Raw genomic sequence first — 19,965 nt, 5'->3', positions numbered from 1 at the left:
ATGTGTCCATTCAACCTTAATCACATTAATTTTAAGAAGGCTAAGGCATATAAATACTTCAACGGTTTGGCCAATTTCATACACCTCCCACATGATGTGGTTACAAGTGGTAACAAACTTCCAGCCGGTTGGAAACAACATTTGTCGTACTGAATAATTGAGTTCACTGTCGACATCTTCAAAGTAAGTGTTTGATGTCTGCCCATTATGCTCATTCGAGCGGATTCAGTGGCTTTTATTAGAATTTTTGTATTAAGGTAGAAAGACACTGATTAAAAGGGTACATCTTTTTTCTTAAACTCCCTCTTGTTTGATTCGTCTTTTGTAAGATTTGTTTCTTCAATCAATTTTATTACTAAAAACGAAGAACTTAAAAGATATACCAATCATGCGTTTCTTTCTTCTTGGAATAATTTGCTCAAATTATTGTAATAGATTCTTATGAGCTCATTCTTGCGGCTTCAGTGGCTTTTATTAGAATTTTTGTATTAAGGTAGAAAGACACTGATTAAAAGGGTACATCTTTTTTTTTAAACTCCCTCTTGTTTGACCAGTCTTTTGTAAGATTTGTTTCTTCAATCAATTTTATTACTAAAAACGAAGAACTTAAAAGATATACCAATCATGCGTTTCTTTCTTCTTGGAATAATTTGCTCAAATTATTGTAATAGATTCTTATGAGCTCATTCTTGCGGCTTCAGTGGCTTTTATTAGAATTTTTGTATTAACGTAGAAAGACACTGATTAAAAGGGTACATCTTTTTTCTTAAACTCCCTCTTGTTTGATTCGTCTTTTGTAAGATTTGTTTCTTCAATCAGTTTTATTACTAAAAACGAAGAACTTAAAAGATATACCAATCATGCGTTTCTTTCTTCTTGGAATAATTAGCTCAAATTATTGTAGTAGATTCTTATGAGCTCATTCTTGCGGCTTCAGTGGCTTTTATTAGAATTTTTGTTATTTAAGGTAGAAAGACACTGATTAAAAGGGTACATCTTTTTCTTAAACTCCCTCTTGTTTGATTCGTCTTTTGTAAGATTTGTTTCTTCAATCAATTTTATTACTAAAAACGAAGAACTTAAAAGATATACCAATCATGCGTTTCTTTCTTCTTGGAATAATTTGCTCAAATTATTGTAATAGATTCTTATGAGTATATGAATTTCTTAAGATTCATTAGATGCAAATTTGGAACAGAGTCTTCACACCCTACTTCACATTTCCTTATTGAAACCACACGAAGAAATCTATGAATAGGAAATAAGGTTAAACGCTATTGTCCAGATCACCATTATCCTTTTTTCGACGATTTCAATGAAAATCCAATCTATATGCATGTGCCATGAACCGTACTGTCCACACCCCGTAAGTATCATAGCACCGACCAAAGAAACAAACATTCATCGCTTAAACATTCTACCAACTGGCACGTATTAAAACACATTTAAACTACCGCAAGGTCACGTCTACGATCTATCCCTTCGTGTGGTAAGAATTCAACGTCCAAATTGTTTCCGCACAACCTGAGCGACACCTGCCTAGGGTCAAAAGGGGCGAGAGTAAAACCAAGTACAAAAAAACGTTTAAATATTTTGCTTAAATATTCTTCCACTAGCTTTCTTTTTTTTGACATTTATTTTCCAAACGTTGCGCCACGCTTGTCTCACACAGAGGATGGAAATACCAAGAGGGAGTTGAAAAGTTTAAACATTCTACAACGGTATTCACTTTGCTGGGTAGTTCATATTTGTGTATGATTTGCACATATGGACAGCCAAATATCACGCTCCACGCTTGTGTCCCTTTGGGAACATCTGGAGCACTAAAGCTCGATTGTGCATCTAGCGCAAAAGTGTATAAAAATGCAACGATACCTGACATAAGCATTGGATGTGCATATTACGACAGGGGGAAATGAAAAGATACTAAGCGAGAGAGAGAGAGAGAGAGGCAAGAGGAGGTAATCGTGAATAAACTGCATTGCAACATAAGTTGCACCCACAAAAAGGTTCAAAGATGCCATAACCAGCACAGAACAAGGCGCTTTTTGCTCTGTCATTGCCTTAGTAAATTTCGGGAAATTCTGTCAACATATGCCACTGTAGCGTGTACGGATGCAATTTCATACATCGTTTGGTTGCGTTGGGAAAGGTTTTTGGTAGATAAATGGTTCATTTATTATGCAAGATATGTCATATCACTTTATTGGGGTTCACTTTATTGTTGCAAAATAGCACACTTTATTTTTTAATAAAATGTGTCGTATTTTGTTAACGATATTTTTTTATTTCCAATATTTTTTTATAAGTAATTGTAAAAGAATTTTACTTGAATATTGAAATTTTCAAATGAACAAGTTTGCTAGTTCAAGGGAGACTTAAAATACATCCACCATTTTGATACCACAGTGTGTTTCATTATTCACACCACTTGCAACTTTGTTGGGAATGCCGAAAGTTTTGTTGCACAGCTTTTTCTTCAAAGAGGAAAATCTTTAAAGATAATGGTCCCCAGAATTTCGTTGAAATTCAACGAACCCCTTGAAGGCTATTCAGGATGTGTCCTTTTAAATCAAAACGAAAGTGATTTATTTGTAAAAAAAAGTGGCTTCATGTTTATTTCGCACCCAATCGTCATCGGTGTTCGGGTTTTTACTATATTACCCTAATGGCCTGATATACCCATATCCGGATAATCAATTCTACGTATTGGGAAACCGGTACGGTTTAGGTGCAATTTTGACAACGAGTTTAGCCCTCGTTTACGGCTTGTCAATCGTTTAACCCAGGGTTCGGCAAAGTCCAATCGGTCAGTTGATTTTATCCGACCCTAGAGAATATGTTGGGAATGTTCGATAAAAACACAAGATCTCCTCGTCACCCGATGTAATGGGACGTGTAAATCAACGTCAACAGCAATTGTGTAATATCGATCAAATAATTTTAACAATATTTTCCATTCAATTAATTCTTGGTGAGTTTCAAAGCTGACTAAATTTAGTTCCTCGCGAAGTGGCATAGAAGCATTTGAGTTTAAGATATTTTTTCAGCGAAAAACTCTCACCTAAAAACGGAATTCTTTTGCCGAATCGTTTAACGGTAGCATGAAACTGATGTTGAACATAAGAGAGTTTTACAAAAGTTTTGTTTCAGAAGTCCTTATTGTATAACCATATTTTTTATATATTCTTGAGTTATTCTAACGGCTTTATGTGAGACTTTGTTGGGGTGGGGAGCAAACTATAAAACGTTTGGAAAAGTACTGACATGGAACTTTACAATGGAAAGACATTTGAGTAATAGTACAACCGGTACAGTTTGGATAATTTAAAAGTATATGTTAACTGTGGTTTTATAATACCACGAAATTCTTGTGAAACTTAAAAATGTTTCGGATATCTGGCCCGCAGTACAAGGATCTTTTTCCTACGGGGCCCTTTTCGTGATAAGTGTGCAAATCCCTGGTTTAAACTGATCCTTCTAGCGACCTAACAAACTCTTGTTTTCATGATTGGGCCAAAGGGACTGGTTTCTTCAAATATCATACTCATAAGGTTACTTTGCGTCGATACTGAAGTGCTGAACTGATCCCAGGAACTATTGAGGCGGGCATATCGAATGTAAATCTTGTAGAAATCTTCTCCATCCAAATCCAAATCAAATGATTTTGCCCAATCATTTGATCGTCTGATACACAGCACTCCGAAAATGTTAGATCTTTTCCCTTCCAATGTTTCTTGAAGTTATGTCTCAAGCTCTGTTACAACCATTACAAAACACTTATCACCCCTTACGTTCGCACTTATCATGATCGTAAACTGATAATAATTACTACTCTATGGGCCAACCTTTTGAAATGTTGTTTGGAAAAAAAATCCATTTTTCTCGTGGTTAATTTTTCCATTTAAAAATAGGATCAATTAGTGTAACCATGGTAGAGGCAAGCAAAAGTTGAACAATCTCATCAAACGGTCAGCCATTGGAAGATGGCATCACCTGAAGCGGATATGAAATCCCAAGCACGCCCACCACTAGCGGTCAACAAAATACGGTCATGAAATTTCTACCATTACCTTCCCATCCACACCTTCTTGTATTCCCTTTTCTTCAATCGTCCAAAAAATCCAAGACATCATCGTCAATGTTTCTAACCTCCGGCGGACCCCCCCACCGATCGATCGTTAATTCACGCTAGTAACGTAATGTAATAAAATCGTCTTGACTTTATCAGACACTGGCCAGATGCTTCCGGGGGGCCAAGTTGCTACGGGCGAATGGTTTTCCATTGCACTTGAGCAGCGGAAAAGCCAAATCCGTCTGCCCTTTCCGTGTTCCCGCCTACCGGTGAAAGAGATGGCCTCTCTGTTTCCGGACCAACCGCAACCGGTCGGTTAGTTTACCGTTTCTTAGCAATCGTGTCCGTGCTGGCAACTGGTTTACGATCATCAATGACCCACGGCAAAAAGGGGTGAACCGGTGAACCGGGATAGCATGATGGATGAAAGATATTAAAGGTCGAATTCACCCTTAGTGCGAGTTGTTTCATGCCCCAATATGGGTAAGGAAAGGATGTGTATTACAATACCGTATTTCCTTTCCCCCCCGCCCTGTGGGTGATATTACGCCGGTTTGAACATTCCAATTCTCTTGTACGATGTACGATTGACGATGTACCGGCACGATGCCACAGCTACAACTATGGACAGCAGAGAATGTGCACACATGCTGTCGAACAAAATGCCACAAATGCTTCATCAAGCGGAACACGCGTCTAGAGGGAACAGCTTATGAATATATCTTCGATGGTATCCAATTCATAACTCACTCCATTCTCGCACCAAACGAAGAATGGATTTTATTCGAAATTTTACTGTCTGACAACTTTCCCTGATTGGAAGTGATTGTCCGGTGCCAACACTCATGGGAAACATTAATTTATCAATGATGTTATATAAAAATTGAAATATTAATTGTATATCCTTTTAGTTTCTCTGTAAAGTGCTAGAAATGCCATGCGTGTCAGGCCTCATTTTAATCAAAGTTTGCTACTCATTCCCAGGAATGCCTCAGGAGCTGTACGGTACCTGGAATCCGTTTGCCTATCCCTTCAACCAGATAGCTTGCATCATTACGGGACTGCTGTCGGAAACAGCCGCCAATGCGACGGTGCTCACCATCACGTCCTTCACCGTCGAACGGTACATCGCCATCTGTCATCCATTCCGGTAAGAAGCTTCCCCAAATGTCCCGGGCGAAGTCGATCGTTGCATTATTGCTTCCGGTGAATATACTTTCCCTCACAGATCACACACCATGTCCAAGCTGTCGAGAGCGATAAAGTTCGTGATCGTCATCTGGCTGGTAGCGTTCGGGTTGGCCACACCGCAAGCACTCCAGTTCGGTATCGTGGAATACGGTGACTCACGCCAATGTACGGTAAGTGCACTGTTGGGTAGATGGCAAGCAAAAGCTGCAACGAATAATGATTTGGTTACGATTGATTTCCAATGAAACATACAATTTTCACCACAAGAAAGGACCTGCTCGCCCACAAAGAATGTATGCCGTACAAGGAATCTGAGATTGCGTTCTAACAGACGAATCGAAGAAGAAACAAGCAATGGACCGATTTTAATTAGCTTAATTGGGAGGCTTCAAACGAATTCATGTGCAAAATATCCTTTAAAAAATACCCGGACCTAGTATAACAATTACTAGTTTCCCAGTATAACAATTACTAGGTTCCCAGTATAACAATTACTAATTAAATGTTCACTGTTATCTACAAAGTTCAATTTAAATGTGGTTTTGTATCTTTCTTTAACAAAACACCTTTCAAAAACCACCAAAGACTTATTTCCATTATTTAGGACAATTACCACACAATTAATTGCATCTTTTTTTAAAGTTTTAATTGAACTACTAAATCCATTCCACCTACTTACATCTTCCGCCAGATCAAAGATGAACACTTTGTGCACGCGTTCGAGGTATCCAGCTTCCTGTTCTTTGTCGGCCCGATGACGCTTATAGCGGTGCTGTACGTGCTAATTGGAATTAAGCTCCGGAAGAGCAAACTGCTGCAGGGCGTAAAACGGGCGTCATCCGATTACACTACTCCGCCCCGAGGTGTCAGCGCTCAGAGCAGGGTGATTCGAATGTTAGGTAGAAGAAACACTATAGTTTGCATACTAACCCTCCCCCAGGCAAATGTTAATTGTTCCCCTGAAATGTATCCAACCATCCTAATCGTTTTTTGACCGATACTGACACGGTAAGTTCATAAATGGTTGTGTGTGTTTTTTTTTTCTTCCTTTTCTCCATCTCCAAACAAATGGGGGAAAAAAACCTACTCCCCAAACACTTGGACATGGTAGTGGCAGTTGTTGCAACGTTTTTCATCTGCTGGGCTCCATTCCATGCGCAACGTCTGATGGCAGTGTACGGGGTTTTCACCAAAACGGAGAGCGTGTTCTTCTACAAGGTGTACATGGTGCTAAACTACATTTCCGGCATACTGTACTTCCTGTCCACCTGCATTAATCCGCTGCTGTACAACATCATGAGCCACAAGTTCCGTGACGCGTCCCGGGTAAGGAAACACATTAGCGTTCTAGACTGTTTTGGGCTTATAGGCGAACGAAACAATTGCAAGAATTTAGCCCACTGATAATGAAACAACATCAAACAGCATAATACCGGCTTTCCTGAGGCCGTTCGATACAATAGTTCGATACGCGATTGGATCTTAATTCGGTGAATCTTTAATTATCTCTTCTTTCCTTTCCTAACAACGAACTATATATTAGACATAAGAGTTTAAACCAAAACTAAACGGAAAATAGGAAACCATTTGAAGGTGATCACAAATTTTGTATTTGTATTCCATTAACTAAACTTAAGTGATGCAAGTTTCAAACACAATTTCTTAAAGTTGCTCATTGATTGTAAATGATCGCGTCATGCATTGTATCAATCAAAAGAAATGCGGACTTTAATCAACGTTTAGCGTCCTCCGAAACAAATCCATTCCAAAATCAAATCTGGACAAGTTGATTAAAATATTGACTGGTTAACGTAAGCTGAGCAAGTTGTTGTGAGGAACAAAATAAGATATCGTCACTTGATTGGCATAACTCTGCCAGCAGGCTTCCACTGTTTCCCGTTGCACTAGTTTGAAAACGGCCGAATGTAAGCACAGTTCCCCCTTCGCGAAAAGCTAGATTCTGGCGACGTTTGAGCAATTTACTTTAGAACGCATGAAAAACATGAAAGTGCCTTAAAGTAACATCCCAATCGGGCATCTGCAGGTGAAGGTCCTTTGTCGGATCATACGAAATTGTTACGAACAGCTGCATTAAACTGGGTTAAACTCCCAAACTTCAAAGAGGATGTTGGTTAAGGTCTTTTCTCAAACCTCACTCCCTCAAAGTTGCCAAGTTTTCGAGAAATTATCATCCCAGTTTAAAATGGAATACCCTTATATATTTGATTTCAGTTTAGTACACATCAACTTCCCAAGCTTAAGCAAAATGTTGAGCGAGAATATAAGATTTTGTCTTATTTAAGTATGAGAGTTGAGCGACTTCACGGTAATCAACCATGGGGACTCTTCCATTTAAAATTGTTAACATCATTAGCAGTTGTCTGCTTCAAACATAGATCATTGAAGGAGTCCTTACATACTCTTTTGTCTAGTAAAATCATTATTTTGGTAGGCATTCCTTGGGAAGGTCTACTAGCTCTTGTAAGACACACCTTGAACGAATATCCCTTTACGTCCACATGATTGTCAAAATTTCCTGTTCGATGTAGATACTGCCATGAGGTAAATTAAGGAATCAGCATGGAGGATCAAGCATAATCAAGGATCAAGATAAGCAACAGCGCATGGGATCACATTCTTTTATCAGTTTAACGGGAACTCTTACGAAGTTACGACTAGACACTTTTGTTGCGAGGTACGATTAATCCATTTGATATGACTAAGGAATCCATTTTCCTGGGTCTAGTTTAATTACTTCGCGACACTTTCAGTTCACGACACTTCGGCTGAAATTTCGTTCGATGTCAGTCCCTAGCGACTGATGTGGCCAGAACGGAAAGTTCCTAGGATCTGACGGTTGGCGGTTAACGTGTTAAACACCAAATCTTCAACTATCTCCGTTTACTGTATGAATGGTTGGGTTCTTATTGATATCAATAAGTTTATTACACTTTTCTTTTATTCATACTACACATTTTACCTTTGGGGTACCCTGGACAGTAAAATCCTTTTGACGGCCTTTGATCCACTCCGCCACTAGGTCACACTTTTATGAACGATCACTGGCACGTATGTACATACTCTATGTACATGTCATACTGAGATCAAAGACAGAATATATAACAAAGAATTTTTTTTTAACAGTCCCTGCAGTAAATCTTACTCCTTTTCTTAGGTATTATTTGTAAATACATTACATTCCTCCGAACAAAATATTTATGTGCTTGCCAAACCACGAAAAATTTCGGATAGGAAAAGGATCTAAACAGGACGACATGAATCTGGCTAAAGTCGATACAATGCTTTGCATAAATTGAAATCGTCCAACAACTTTTCTTTACCTTTATCCGCACCCCCACAATCTTCCTCTACAAGCGACCCCCACAATCTTCCTCCATATCTGAATCGTGCTGATTGTGCTACTTTTCTCCAGTTCGCCCTATGTCGCAACGCACAACACACGACAGTTGGTACCAGAGGTTTCGTATTTTTGAACAGTCTGGTTCTGCTGCTTTCCGGAATTTCCCGGCTTAGTGGATAGTTTGATAACAAAAATTGTGTATAAATCACGCTGAGGCAGTGGACAGTTTTATCGGACGTAAGCACAACGTAAATCGTTTCTCGGTAGCGCAAATCTGGTCAATTGATTGTGTGGCGAGAATCAATTTCCGAGGATCTCCAGTCGTTGTTAATGGTGTAATGCTGCGCACCCTGTTTATAAGGGGGGGGGGGGGGGGGGGTGGGGGGGCATTTCGTATTGAATTGCCCATCGAACGTCACCGTCATTCATCCATTTGATAAGGCACCCATGACGGGAGAAAGTTGTGATAAACGATTGCCGGTTGCGTGTTACCAGCTGGAGAACGACGGTGAAACTTTATCATTCCGTACACTTCCAGCCGAATGTTACATCGCACAGTTAAAAGTTTTATGAGGAATATGTAAAATAAACCACTTCCTAAGACGATTTCTTCTAGACTTTAAAGAAAACTTTCTCCATCCATGGTGGCATATTTGAAAAGTGCTTTTCACATCGTGTAATACTTTTTTTCTATTCTTTCCCTTCCTTCCAGCACACCCTTAAGATGAGCTTCTGTGGTGAGAATCGAAACAAATCTGATGGCCAACAGCATACGTACAGTGCCGTCTCGCGGTACGGCGTTACCGGTGGTGGTTCGTTTAAGGTTCACTCCAACAACATGGCATGCATCGGTACCGGCATTCCGATCGGTGCCGGCAAGCAACCGGCAAATGGTACCACCGAAAGCCAGCACCAGCAGGAATCGACCCTAACGCTGCTAACGAACGATCGATCGAACCGTAGCACAATGCCACCTATATCAATCCGACCAACCTACACCCGTGCCGATTCACACTGCATCTCGATCAGCAGTAGCCAATCGACTACCGGCACTAACGTCAGCAGCAATGGAAAGCTAAGCCGTAGCTCGAACGGTTCACTACGGCACAGTGGCAATCCACTCGAAACGCACGAACCCCCGAGCGGCCGTTTATCAACGATCGCTGAAAAGCTTCGACGAGGCACGAAGAAGGTACTAGCGTTCAGCAAGTCTCCCACCGGTACGCCGTGCAAATCGCATGCAGTACCGGTTGGTAATGGCGCGGGTACGGATGGAGTCAGCGAACGACGAAAGGCGTACCGTAAGCGAAACAGTTGCGACAGTGTCGACACCAACACGATCAGCAACTCGAGCCTGAAGGAGTTCGATGAGGATGAATTTAGTAGTGCAGAGTTAGCACGCTTTATGGGTGAAGTAAACAGTGAAATACGCTAGGTGGAAGGACCTAATAAACTGCAACAGTACAAACAAAAACTCCAATAACTCAGCGAAGCGAGAGAGAGAGAGAGTGTCTCGATGACCTCAAACCCCAAAGAAAGTACGGTGTACAAAAGGAGGAAAATACATGGGACGTGTACCTGCGATTTGATCTCTTAGAGCACAAATCGAGGCAGAAACTTTTTATTCACTTTCACACACCGACCGTGGTCGGTCGAAAACCTTCCATTAGACACTATACTGCCGGTTCCTTCAACCACGCGGCCACGTTTGCTTCGTTGCGCTGTAACCAGCTGATGTTGTTCTGGATGTTTTCAAGCGCTTGCAGCCGAGCGGTCGCACCAGCACCCGATTCCGGATAGCGGGCGAAGAAGTCTTCCAGCTCGTTCAAGCGTGCCAGTGTCGTGAACCGCCCGGTAATCGATGGAATCATGCGACCGAGATTACGCTCACCGATACCGAATCGTTCCACCAGGCGGGGCCAGTTTTCGCGCACATGCTCCCAAGCCGCTTGTTCGCCTTCACGATTCGCGGCTATGTACTGGATGCAGCTAAGCTGATCCTGCGTGCGCACGAGTGCCGTATTCCAGGACAGGTCCAAAAACCGACGCATCGTGCGCTGGTGTGGATATGAGGCTAAGGCAACCATCAGTTTCGTCTTTTCATTCGCATCGTTCTCATCGCGGAAACGGTCCAGCACCTTGTCCCATTCGTCGACGGATACGTTCGACTGTATGCCGTAGGTGTAGACAACGGAGCGTAAGTCGGGATGAATAGTGTCACCATTGTTAAGCCAACCCAGGAAGCGTTGATTCGCTTCGGCCAGACATTCCGAATGTCCAAAGGAGCAGGCCAGATCGAGGATCGTGGTACGCAGCAGGCTGTAAACGGAAAGTTAAACACATTAATACCACGATCGAGGGGATGATCGAACTGTAAAGCGGGGATTGTCTTACTTCTTCATATGTTCACCATTTTCGGGCACATCCCAACCGACTGATTGGACCACCTCGCTAACTAACGTACGTGTGTACCTCTGCAAGTGGAAAACAACTCGGCTAGTACCATTGACAAGAAGAGTTCAGTGTCCAGCTACTTACCGTGATGTCATCGTACGAATTGTAGTTGTACAGCAGATTGCGGATCGTCTTCAGCTTGCTCGCAATGGCCGACCACGGTACGTACTCGCTTTCGTTACTCAAATAGCGCGTCAAATCGAGTGCATGGTTGTACGGCAGCAGGGTAGCGTCTGCCAAAGCGAACGCATCGTTCAACAGCCCGGTACGATCGCCGATCGTGAACGTGTCTACGTTTCGAAGCAATGCTTCACCAAACTGTTCCCACATCTCCACCGGATAGTTCACCCGATAGTACCCGATCTGGCGATAGTTCAGCTTAATCCAGGTGCTCCCTTCCGGCATCTCGATCACCACCTCGGTCTCATCGTTCGGGAACCAAATGCGATGCGGTTCGGCACCCGGTGCGTCATTGCTCGCAACGTACGTGATCGGTATGTACCAGCGGTAATTGAACGGTGATTCTTCCGTCTCGTTTGCATCCTTATCGGCTAGGAAACGCTGCTGCCGCAGCACGTACTGGCGTGCGTTCGGTGTGACCGTCACCACTGGTAAACCTTTCTGTTTCGTGAACGTATCCATCACGGATGAAACACTCACCGTCGACACAAGTTCGTCCAGTTCGCGCATCAGATCTTCCGACACGCTGTTCGAGAAGGCCAGCTTGGTTAGGTAGCGCGTGACACCCTGCTGGAAAATGGCCGGTGTCACAAAGTCCTCCAGCATGCGTATAACCGAGGCACCCTTTGAGTAGGTGATCGTGTCGAAAATTTCCGTAATTTGATTCGGATTTTCCACCGACATTACGATCGGATGCGAACCAATTGTAGCGTCAAGGTTCAGCACACCGTGCAGATCGTCGATGATGAACTGCTCCTCGATGCCCCAGTCCGGGTTCGCTTCGTGCATGCCCTTGTACTCGATGTAGCTCGCGAAACCCTCGTTTAGCCACAGCTCGTTCCACCACTGCATCGTTACCAGGTTGCCGAACCACATGTGGGCCAGCTCGTGCGCAATCACGCCTGCCACCCGCTGCTTGTTGGCCGTACTGCTCGTGTCCTTGTTGTACAGGATAGACGTTTCGCGGTACGTGACCAAACCCCACGTTTCCATCGCACCGGACACAAAGTCCGGTATGGCGGCCATATCCAGCTTGGGCAGTGGGTAAGCGATTCCGAAATACCTCACATAATACTCAATGATGATGCGTGCGGTGTCAAGCGCAAAATCGATGTTGTTCTGCTGGAAGCGTGTGGCGTAGACGCGCAGCGGAAATTTGTCGCCATGCACCGGTTCGATCAGTACCTGCTTGTACTGGAAATCGCTCACGATAAACACGACGAGGTATGTGCTCATCCTTACGCTTCGCTCGAACGTTGTTGTGCTTAAACCTGCCGTAGGTTGGTTTTCCAACGTTTCCGTCACGTTCATGTTGGACAGTGCCTCGTACTCATCGCCAGACGGATGAATCATGTGGATCGTATATTCGGCCTTTAGGTGCGGCTCGTCGAAGCACGGGAAGGCTTGCCGGGCGAACGTTGGCTCAAACTTGGATGTTGCAATTTTTCTGTAAATAGGAAAGAAAAAACAACCGAAAATGTGTTGTTAGCATATGTTGTAAAAATTTTATCTCGTTGATCTTGAAGTTGGCGTTGCTAGAACTAAATAAAAATATAGTTTATTTTTTACAAAAAAAAAAAAATACACAATCAATAAGCGTTTATTTTTTTTTCGTTCCTGCAAATTCCGAAACAATATGAAATTTTCTTTTATGTTTGCTCATCTCCACTGGGAATAATAGCACGGAACAATCTATTGCTGTATCTCTGCGTAGATAAGCAACATTGCCAGATCTCTTCTAATAAACAAGGCTTCTCATCCATCATAGTGACAAAAGATTAAGCTCACTAAGTACGATAGGCCACTGATATCATTCAACCCCCTTCAACTGGAATTTACCTCGTCCGGTTCGTAGTCTTGTCTAGGTAGCTGCTGCTATAGAATCCAATGATACGATCCGCCAAGCTACCATTAAATTGCATATTTAGCCGATACGCACCGGCCTCTATTTCGGTTTGCGTTTCGATGATCCAGTAGTCATGCTCCGGCATTTCGTATGCACGGGATATATTGATCTCATGCTCCGGACGCTCTTCAACGCCAAGCTTACGCAGCAACGTTTCCGTGATGGTTAGCCGCTTGCTGTGCAGCACAATATAGTTCGTCGATTCGGACACATTCAGCTCGATGCCAACGCGTCCGGCAAAAGTTTCACGCTGCAGATCCGGATGCAACCACAGCTCATAGTGTACCGGTGCAACGTGGCGCGGTAACCGGAAGCCCAACTTTTCCACTACTTGTGTGCCCATCTTGAACACCCGATTCATTGAACCGGCCGGCTCGGATCCGGTTGCCGTTGGTGTCACGGAATAAAACACCGAGTTCGGTAGGAAGATGGTGCTGCGATTGTACTGTCCGCCGGTTCCGTTATCACTGGCTGTGTTTTCGCCGTCGTACGGTGGAATGTTGTTGTTGTTTTTAAATAAATGCATATCATCGGTAGCAGCTGTCAAAGCCGAATGACTGCCAGCATCCGATGACAGATTGCGCCCAACCATCACCAGTGCTGTCAGCAGACAGAGTGACAGCACAAACAGGAACGCACATGCGGCGAGTAGCGAAAGTATCACGATCGAGCGTCGTCGCTGCTCGCGCTCTGATGCATTTTGCGCGAAATGTGCTACCGGTCGGACGGTCATCCCTGTACCAATTACAACCGCCGGTTTCACCGTCATTTGAGATATAGTTGTACGAGTATTCTTTTAAAACTTTTTTACAACGTCTGGTTTATATTATTATGCTGAGTTTGCCGATCGCACCATTCAATTGTAGTCCCGATTAGGAGCTGTATTTTTTTCCTTTTTGCTTAAATTGTATCGAGGCGGTATCGTTAAACATGCGTTACATATGCAATCAGCTCGCACCTAAATTGTTGCGGCCAGTGTACGCGCAGCATGCCCAATTTGCCACTTCACTTGGGCTTTTGCGATTGCTTGCGCTCCTCCACCGAAGCGGGACAGTAAAATAGCTAGAAAATAAGTAAGCACAAGGTCGTCTAGTCACGCGATTGCGGCATCGCAGCAAGGGGCTAGATTAATTTATCACTAGAACTGCACGGTGTCACACTTGATCGGATGTCGTCTTGCAGCAAAAAAAAAACACAGCGAGCCAACTGAAAACCTCCGGTACTTTGACAAATTCATGCTGGTTCAAAAGCGTGTAAATAACAATACTTCACAATTAGTTACAGCAGCAAACTCACACCAAAAACTTTTTGTTTTTTTAAACGTAAACTATTACACACTTCACCAAACCTTATGGTGGATCATCATTGTGGGGATGATTTTCAACAAGAACACAATGGAAACACGCGACCGCGTAAGCAGTTTGGGAATTGTTTCATTCACCTTAAGCAACGACAACACCAACAACGGGGAAGGGTATTAGAGAAAAAAAGAAAAAAAAACATTTAAACCTTGATTTGTTCATTCGAAAATGATTTAACCTCGTACGCATGCTTAGCACGTACAGCCAAAGACGAGCCCTTTCGTTTCAAAAACAGTCGAATGAGCGCGCCAAAGTGTGCCATGATGACCGTTTCTACGGCACAGAACTAGTAGCACTTGGCCGGAGCACTAGTAGACGGGCCGGCGTTTTTGTTTGGTTTCTTTTTTTATTTGTTTTAGCTTTTGATTGTTTGTCATTTTGTTTTTTTTTGGGAAGAACTTTCCAAAAAAATAACCACCCCGATACTGCTCCACTAAACAATACAAGTCATCGCTTATCGAAGTATGTCATGGGAGAAACGATGACGATATCGAACAGCATGTAGGTAGGTTCATGTTTTCTACTGGTTGTTTGCCGCACTCTAAGCTTAAGCTAAAAATGGATCATAATTCCATTTCACGCACAACAGTATTTAAGTTATGGCAACTAATTATGCAACTATTGCCTTCACTCACACACGCACACAACAAATTTGCATTGTGTATTTATAAGCAACTATAACCATATTCAGCAGGCCCCCTTTCACTATGAATTCACAATATGATTGACCTTTTGGGAAGAAGATTTTCTGCTCAATACGATCCATTTCACCCACGTATATCGTCGTTTGTCACAATAGTAGGCGCTGGTGGTGACGTTTGGCTTACAAATTGCACAACACTCTTCATTGACCTTCTTTTTATTTCAAGGCTACCTTGAATGATATCTCGCGATCTTCACGATTTCGCGCAAACTACGTAAATCAAGCTAGACCGTTGCTTGAAGTCGCAACAGTTCAGCAAAAATACGTCGACCAATAGTGACGGAAATAATTCTATTAAAAGTACACACAGACACACTTTAAAAAAGAAATTTGAAGCAAAAAAAAAGGGAAATCGCTAGCCATGCAGCAGCAAAACCATATTTCAAACAGTGGTACGTGATTTGACAAATTACACAGATAACTCTGGCAAACGTGCGCTCCACAAAACCATACCGAGCCGATTTTCATTACGAGACAATTGAACAAAATTGGCATGCTACCGAACCGTAGCATTTCTGATGGTGCTACAGTTCGGTTTGCCGATCGTACCGAACGATCCACAAAGTTGCGTTGAGCTGTGTTGAGCATGTTTGATGGTGCTTTTTGGAAGGGTTTCTTCATCGCCCCGTTCCACCAAAGGGAACAGAATTGATTGTCTTCCTGTGGCAAAAACCTGTTTTTGGCCAAAAAAATTAAAAATTCCTTTCCCCGATCGGTTGGTTCCTTGTTCTAGCGGGCACACTTCTAAAGGCATCTGCTTTTCTTCTGCACAAGTACGGGTTTTGGTCTTCTATGTCTTTTGTTTCCGTTTATTTCGTCCTGCACGCAGAGTGACACAGTTTGGCCGCCAATGTTTTTGAAGCTTTTTGCAGGACACCATGTTTTTTTTTATTTCTTTGACGCACTGAACACCGGTCTTAAGTTGTGCTGAATATACTTATAAATTGCATATCAGTTTGGCACAAGTATTAGCATAGTTTTGCTTCCTTATGAGTTTGCACATCGAATCGATTTTTTTTACATTTAGTTGGTAACCATTATTCACTCGTCACACTAAACGTTACACCGAAATAGTATTCGAACTATCCGAACAAAAGCACCGAATCACAACCGAGCAATCGAAATGCGTTCCGTTCTGTTGATAAATCGCCGTTTTGCCTTTTGCAGCTGTATCGCACACGATCGCAGTACATCAACACAGAAACGCGGTCCGAACCGGGCGCAGGCAAACATTCGACTCGTACCGCGTACGATCGTGTCATAAATGTATGCACCCTGACTACTGGGGTAGGGAACGCACTGTGGGACACTTGGTTGAATTGAAATTAGATATTTTTTTAAAATATGTAACACAATTTTTTTAAGTGCTATATTCGCCACTATTGGAACAATCTTTCGTAAATTCACTTCTTGCACTATTACGTTTCTATTATGATTGTATTTTGATCCATCAGATTGTCCATAGTGTGCAAAGCTTTCGTATACCAAATACCAAGTCAAGGAAAGAAAGCCTAAAGCAAGGCAAGAAACACAGCTTCAACAGCATCCATCATCTCCCATCATTCACCTAGGCACCTTGCGTTTGGTCAGTTCGCACGCTCAATAGATCATCCACACGGTCGCTTAAGTGGCGTTGGGTAGAGTACGCACTCAGCGTAATATGATCAGCGCTTAGAAAGGCCTGGTGATAGTCTAGCTTGCTAGACACTCGAAGTGGTACCTTATTACCTTGATTGAAGCTAAATTAGCCACACACACACACACACGAACACAAATCGTTTCCTTATGTCTACACATATCGCTAGAGTGCTGACCGTGTACGTTACTATTATTTTATTTAACAAATCTTGATGCATTGGTTTTGGGCAACAGAAGCATAAAACTAATAAAAAGTTAAGTAACTGCTCCATTGGACATTCCATTCCAACTGCCTAGTAGCTGTGAAGATCATCACATTGTTTGAATTTCCGAACGGCTTTATCTTAACGACACTTGAGTTAATAACTCTTAACACTTTCAAGCACGAGTGTTAACTTTGAGTGCAATACAAAAAAACACACACGCACTTGTAGAGGACAATGTTCAAAATGCACTCAAGATTTAGTGACATAGAAAAATTCAAAGTGATTTATTTATGCACCACGTGTTGTGTACTACAGAAAAAAAATACTTCCACCAGCAAACAGGTGATCAGTTACAAACCCTTCACGGAGACATAATGCCAACAGTGAGCCAATTTTTCCAACCAGCATAATCTCACATTCCGTTCGGTTACGTTTCTAAAACCCTCATCATTCCACCCGGTTACGGGTACGATCTCCCTTTCCAGCGTGACGAAAGTGAAACGAGCTGAAAAGTGAGTGAACAGACGCTAAGACGTACAGGGTTGTGCCGTTCGGAAGTAATCAGAGTACTTTGGGTGAAGCGAAAAAAAAGGCACCCTTCGAGTTTGCATCCGCATCCCGCGTTCAAACAAAACAGGTTGTCAACTAGTCAATAATGGCGCCAACCGGTCGAATAGATAGCAGCAGAAATAATGTTAGTGTGTATCTCGTCCAGTGTGGACGTGTGTGAAAGAAAATAGGAAAAGTATTTATAGCCATTCAATGCCGCTTCCAGCAAACAAACAAACAAAAAGGGGACACCTAGTAGTAGATGCAAGCGAAAACACTTTTACTTACATGTTTTGGTTCGTATCTGGGTTCGGGTACGAGCTGGAGTAGAATCCAACAATTCCTGCATCCAGCTTGCCACTGAAATCGATCGTCAGCTCCGAAACGTAGTCCTGCGGCATGGCTTTGTTCAGATTTATCTTCAGGAAGTCCAACTTGTCATCGTAGTTCGAATTCTGCCGTGGTGGGATAGATAGAAATGAAAGAGTTCATTTTACGATCACGAGATCACACTATCGATCGTGCACTAAAAACACGACGAATACGTACTATGTACACGAAGGTAGTATCGTTCAGACATTTGAGCCTTATCTGTCCAATTTCCAGCAGATGACGATGTAGCACAACCTGCTCGCTGGGACGTACGGACTGTATCGTAATCGTAACCGTACCACTAAACGTGTCCTCAACCAAATCAGGATGCAACTTTAAATCGTAGTGCAGCGGGATGTAATCACCGGGAAGTCGATAATTAATAACATCTGGATCTGCGGTAGTGGTCGCCAGGGTGGTTGTAGTGGTCACCTCCGGAAGCGGTGACGTTTCCATCGAAATCGTGGTTGTGGTGCCATCATCTGTTTCTGAGCTTGCCGTTGGCTGCTCGGTTGCGTCGGTCGTTGTTGCCTGCGTAGTGGTTGAGGTCGCATAGAACGCAGCGATTTCGGCTTCACACACCTCCAGATCATTGGCATTGCCGTTGTTCGATACGGCAAGCGCAATCGTGGTGATGACCATCGCAAACAATGCCACAGAAAGGAAGGTGGCGACTTTGTTCCTTAAAATCCAGTCTAGTAAAAAAAAACACAAAACAATAACGAACAAATAGACAGGACAGATAGCATTTGTAGACAAGCGTTCCAACAACGGAAAGCATCATGAAATGAAGCGTTAATCGGACCGCAAGATGTTTATGTGTGTTTTTCTTTTCTTCTTTTGCTCCCCCAAACACCGATCGGTTACACCGTAATATCGTTTTCACTGATAAAACATATTTTCATTATTGCCTGCCACACAATGTCGTGCCACAATTATCGATCACCATAGTGGCGTGCTTCTATCTACGGAAGACGAACCCGAATCACCGTATCTCACACCTATTGTGCCGCGCACAACATGATTCGAACAAACACGACAGATACTTCTGCTTACCTTTCGACTGTTGTAATAATTGATTGACCATGTTTATTATCAAGTGCACTGACAAACCGCGCTTTAACTAGTCACACTACACACTATCAGTGGATTCTGCCGAAAACATGCTAAACCCGCACGCCGAAAACTTTTTTTGAAGTTGTACCAGGTACCGTCTAGCACCGTGGATGAGAGTGAACTGCTGTGTTTCGGGTGCTGGATAGCTATTTCAAAGAGGCGTCCAGAAATACGAGCCCCACGAGTCCCCTATCGCTGAGATAAGTCGTCTTAATTTCGAGCATATGTTGTTTTTTTTTTATTTCACACAAAACGCTGATAAGAATGACGTGTTGAGTAGATGGTTTGTGTCAATTGATTATTGTTGGACTGTAAGTTTATTGCTGTTGCGGAATGAGATGGTTTGTTTTTATCGCTTCTTTTCCTTCCCAGGGAATTAAGAATGACCAAAGCGATGTTGATAAAAGGGAGAATTCCAAAAATATTGATGTGCTAGCCAATATCATTTCCTTTTTTTTGTCATTTACCAGTTGCTATAAGACCATTTTCATCAATGAATAGCCGTAGCACTTCTTGTAAACGAAATCACTATCCTTTCGCTTTGTACGCATTGAGCTCTCCGAGAAATGTGCTTAAATTCAAATAAAATAGTTGATATTTGAGCTATTCACCAATAGATGGCGCCACAGAAAACGGTAACAATCTCAACGGATTTTTTACGAATTTGAATTTGAACACGTTTTACACTAAAACTATCAGTTTATAACGCCTATTGTTTTTACGACAAACAATATGGTTATGAATACTTAAACCAATTTAATTGATAGGAAAATATTTTGATTGGGTCGATAGTTCCAGTTTTAACAAGTCCGCGATGAAGAGTACGAAGAAAAAATAGTAGATTTAGTAACAA

The 19,965-nt window shown here is 42.5% G+C and overlaps 2 protein-coding genes across 6 annotated transcripts in view; one reads left to right on the top strand and one right to left on the bottom strand.

The window, feature by feature from the left end:
• LOC125760461 (pyrokinin-1 receptor-like) overlaps positions 1 to 10,186 on the top strand; it is a 37,916-nt gene extending 27,730 nt beyond the window's left edge. Inside the window, exons 3-7 of the mRNA XM_049420621.1 lie at positions 5,060 to 5,225; positions 5,304 to 5,436; positions 5,958 to 6,165; positions 6,378 to 6,592; positions 9,340 to 10,186. Coding sequence (XP_049276578.1) covers positions 5,060 to 5,225; positions 5,304 to 5,436; positions 5,958 to 6,165; positions 6,378 to 6,592; positions 9,340 to 10,062 — 1,445 coding nt within the window. The 3' untranslated portion in view covers positions 10,063 to 10,186. The remainder of the gene's footprint in view (positions 1 to 5,059; positions 5,226 to 5,303; positions 5,437 to 5,957; positions 6,166 to 6,377; positions 6,593 to 9,339) is intronic.
• Positions 10,187 to 10,189: 3 nt separating this feature from the next.
• On the bottom strand, positions 10,190 to 19,256 carry LOC125760458 (glutamyl aminopeptidase). Of its 5 annotated transcripts, XM_049420618.1 has the most exons (6): positions 19,053 to 19,256; positions 18,174 to 18,691; positions 17,913 to 18,079; positions 11,166 to 12,708; positions 11,022 to 11,101; positions 10,190 to 10,946 (listed from the first exon to the last, which is right to left on the bottom strand). In XM_049420618.1, exons 1-6 carry the CDS (start codon positions 19,081 to 19,083, stop codon positions 10,301 to 10,303), a joined length of 2,985 nt encoding a protein of 994 aa, XP_049276575.1. In that variant the 5' UTR covers positions 19,084 to 19,256; the 3' UTR covers positions 10,190 to 10,300. The 5 variants fall into 5 exon arrangements, with proteins under 5 accessions (XP_049276575.1, XP_049276571.1, XP_049276573.1 ...); XM_049420614.1 differs by lacking the exons at positions 17,913 to 18,079; positions 18,174 to 18,691; positions 19,053 to 19,256 and adding exons at positions 13,101 to 14,405; positions 16,253 to 16,525; XM_049420616.1 differs by lacking the exons at positions 17,913 to 18,079; positions 18,174 to 18,691; positions 19,053 to 19,256 and adding exons at positions 13,101 to 14,256; positions 16,253 to 16,525.
• Between the last annotated feature and the right edge of the window lie 709 nt (positions 19,257 to 19,965).

Source organism: Anopheles funestus, chromosome 2RL (genome assembly GCF_943734845.2).
Source record: "Anopheles funestus chromosome 2RL, idAnoFuneDA-416_04, whole genome shotgun sequence".
Classification (NCBI taxonomy): Eukaryota; Metazoa; Arthropoda; class Insecta; order Diptera; family Culicidae; genus Anopheles; species Anopheles funestus.
This window is presented reverse-complemented; position numbering and strand designations above follow the sequence as displayed.

Coding starts and splice junctions, on each gene's coding strand:
- LOC125760458 (XM_049420614.1), bottom strand. CDS start 13,936: ATGACGGTGAAACCGGCGGTTGTAATTGGTACAGGGATGACCGTCCGA. Junction 12,709..13,100: donor AAGACTACGAACCGGACGAG/GTAAATTCCAGT, acceptor TCCTATTTACAG/AAAAATTGCAACATCCAAGT. Junction 10,947..11,021: donor AATGGTGAACATATGAAGAA/GTAAGACAATCC, acceptor TTCCGTTTACAG/CCTGCTGCGTACCACGATCC.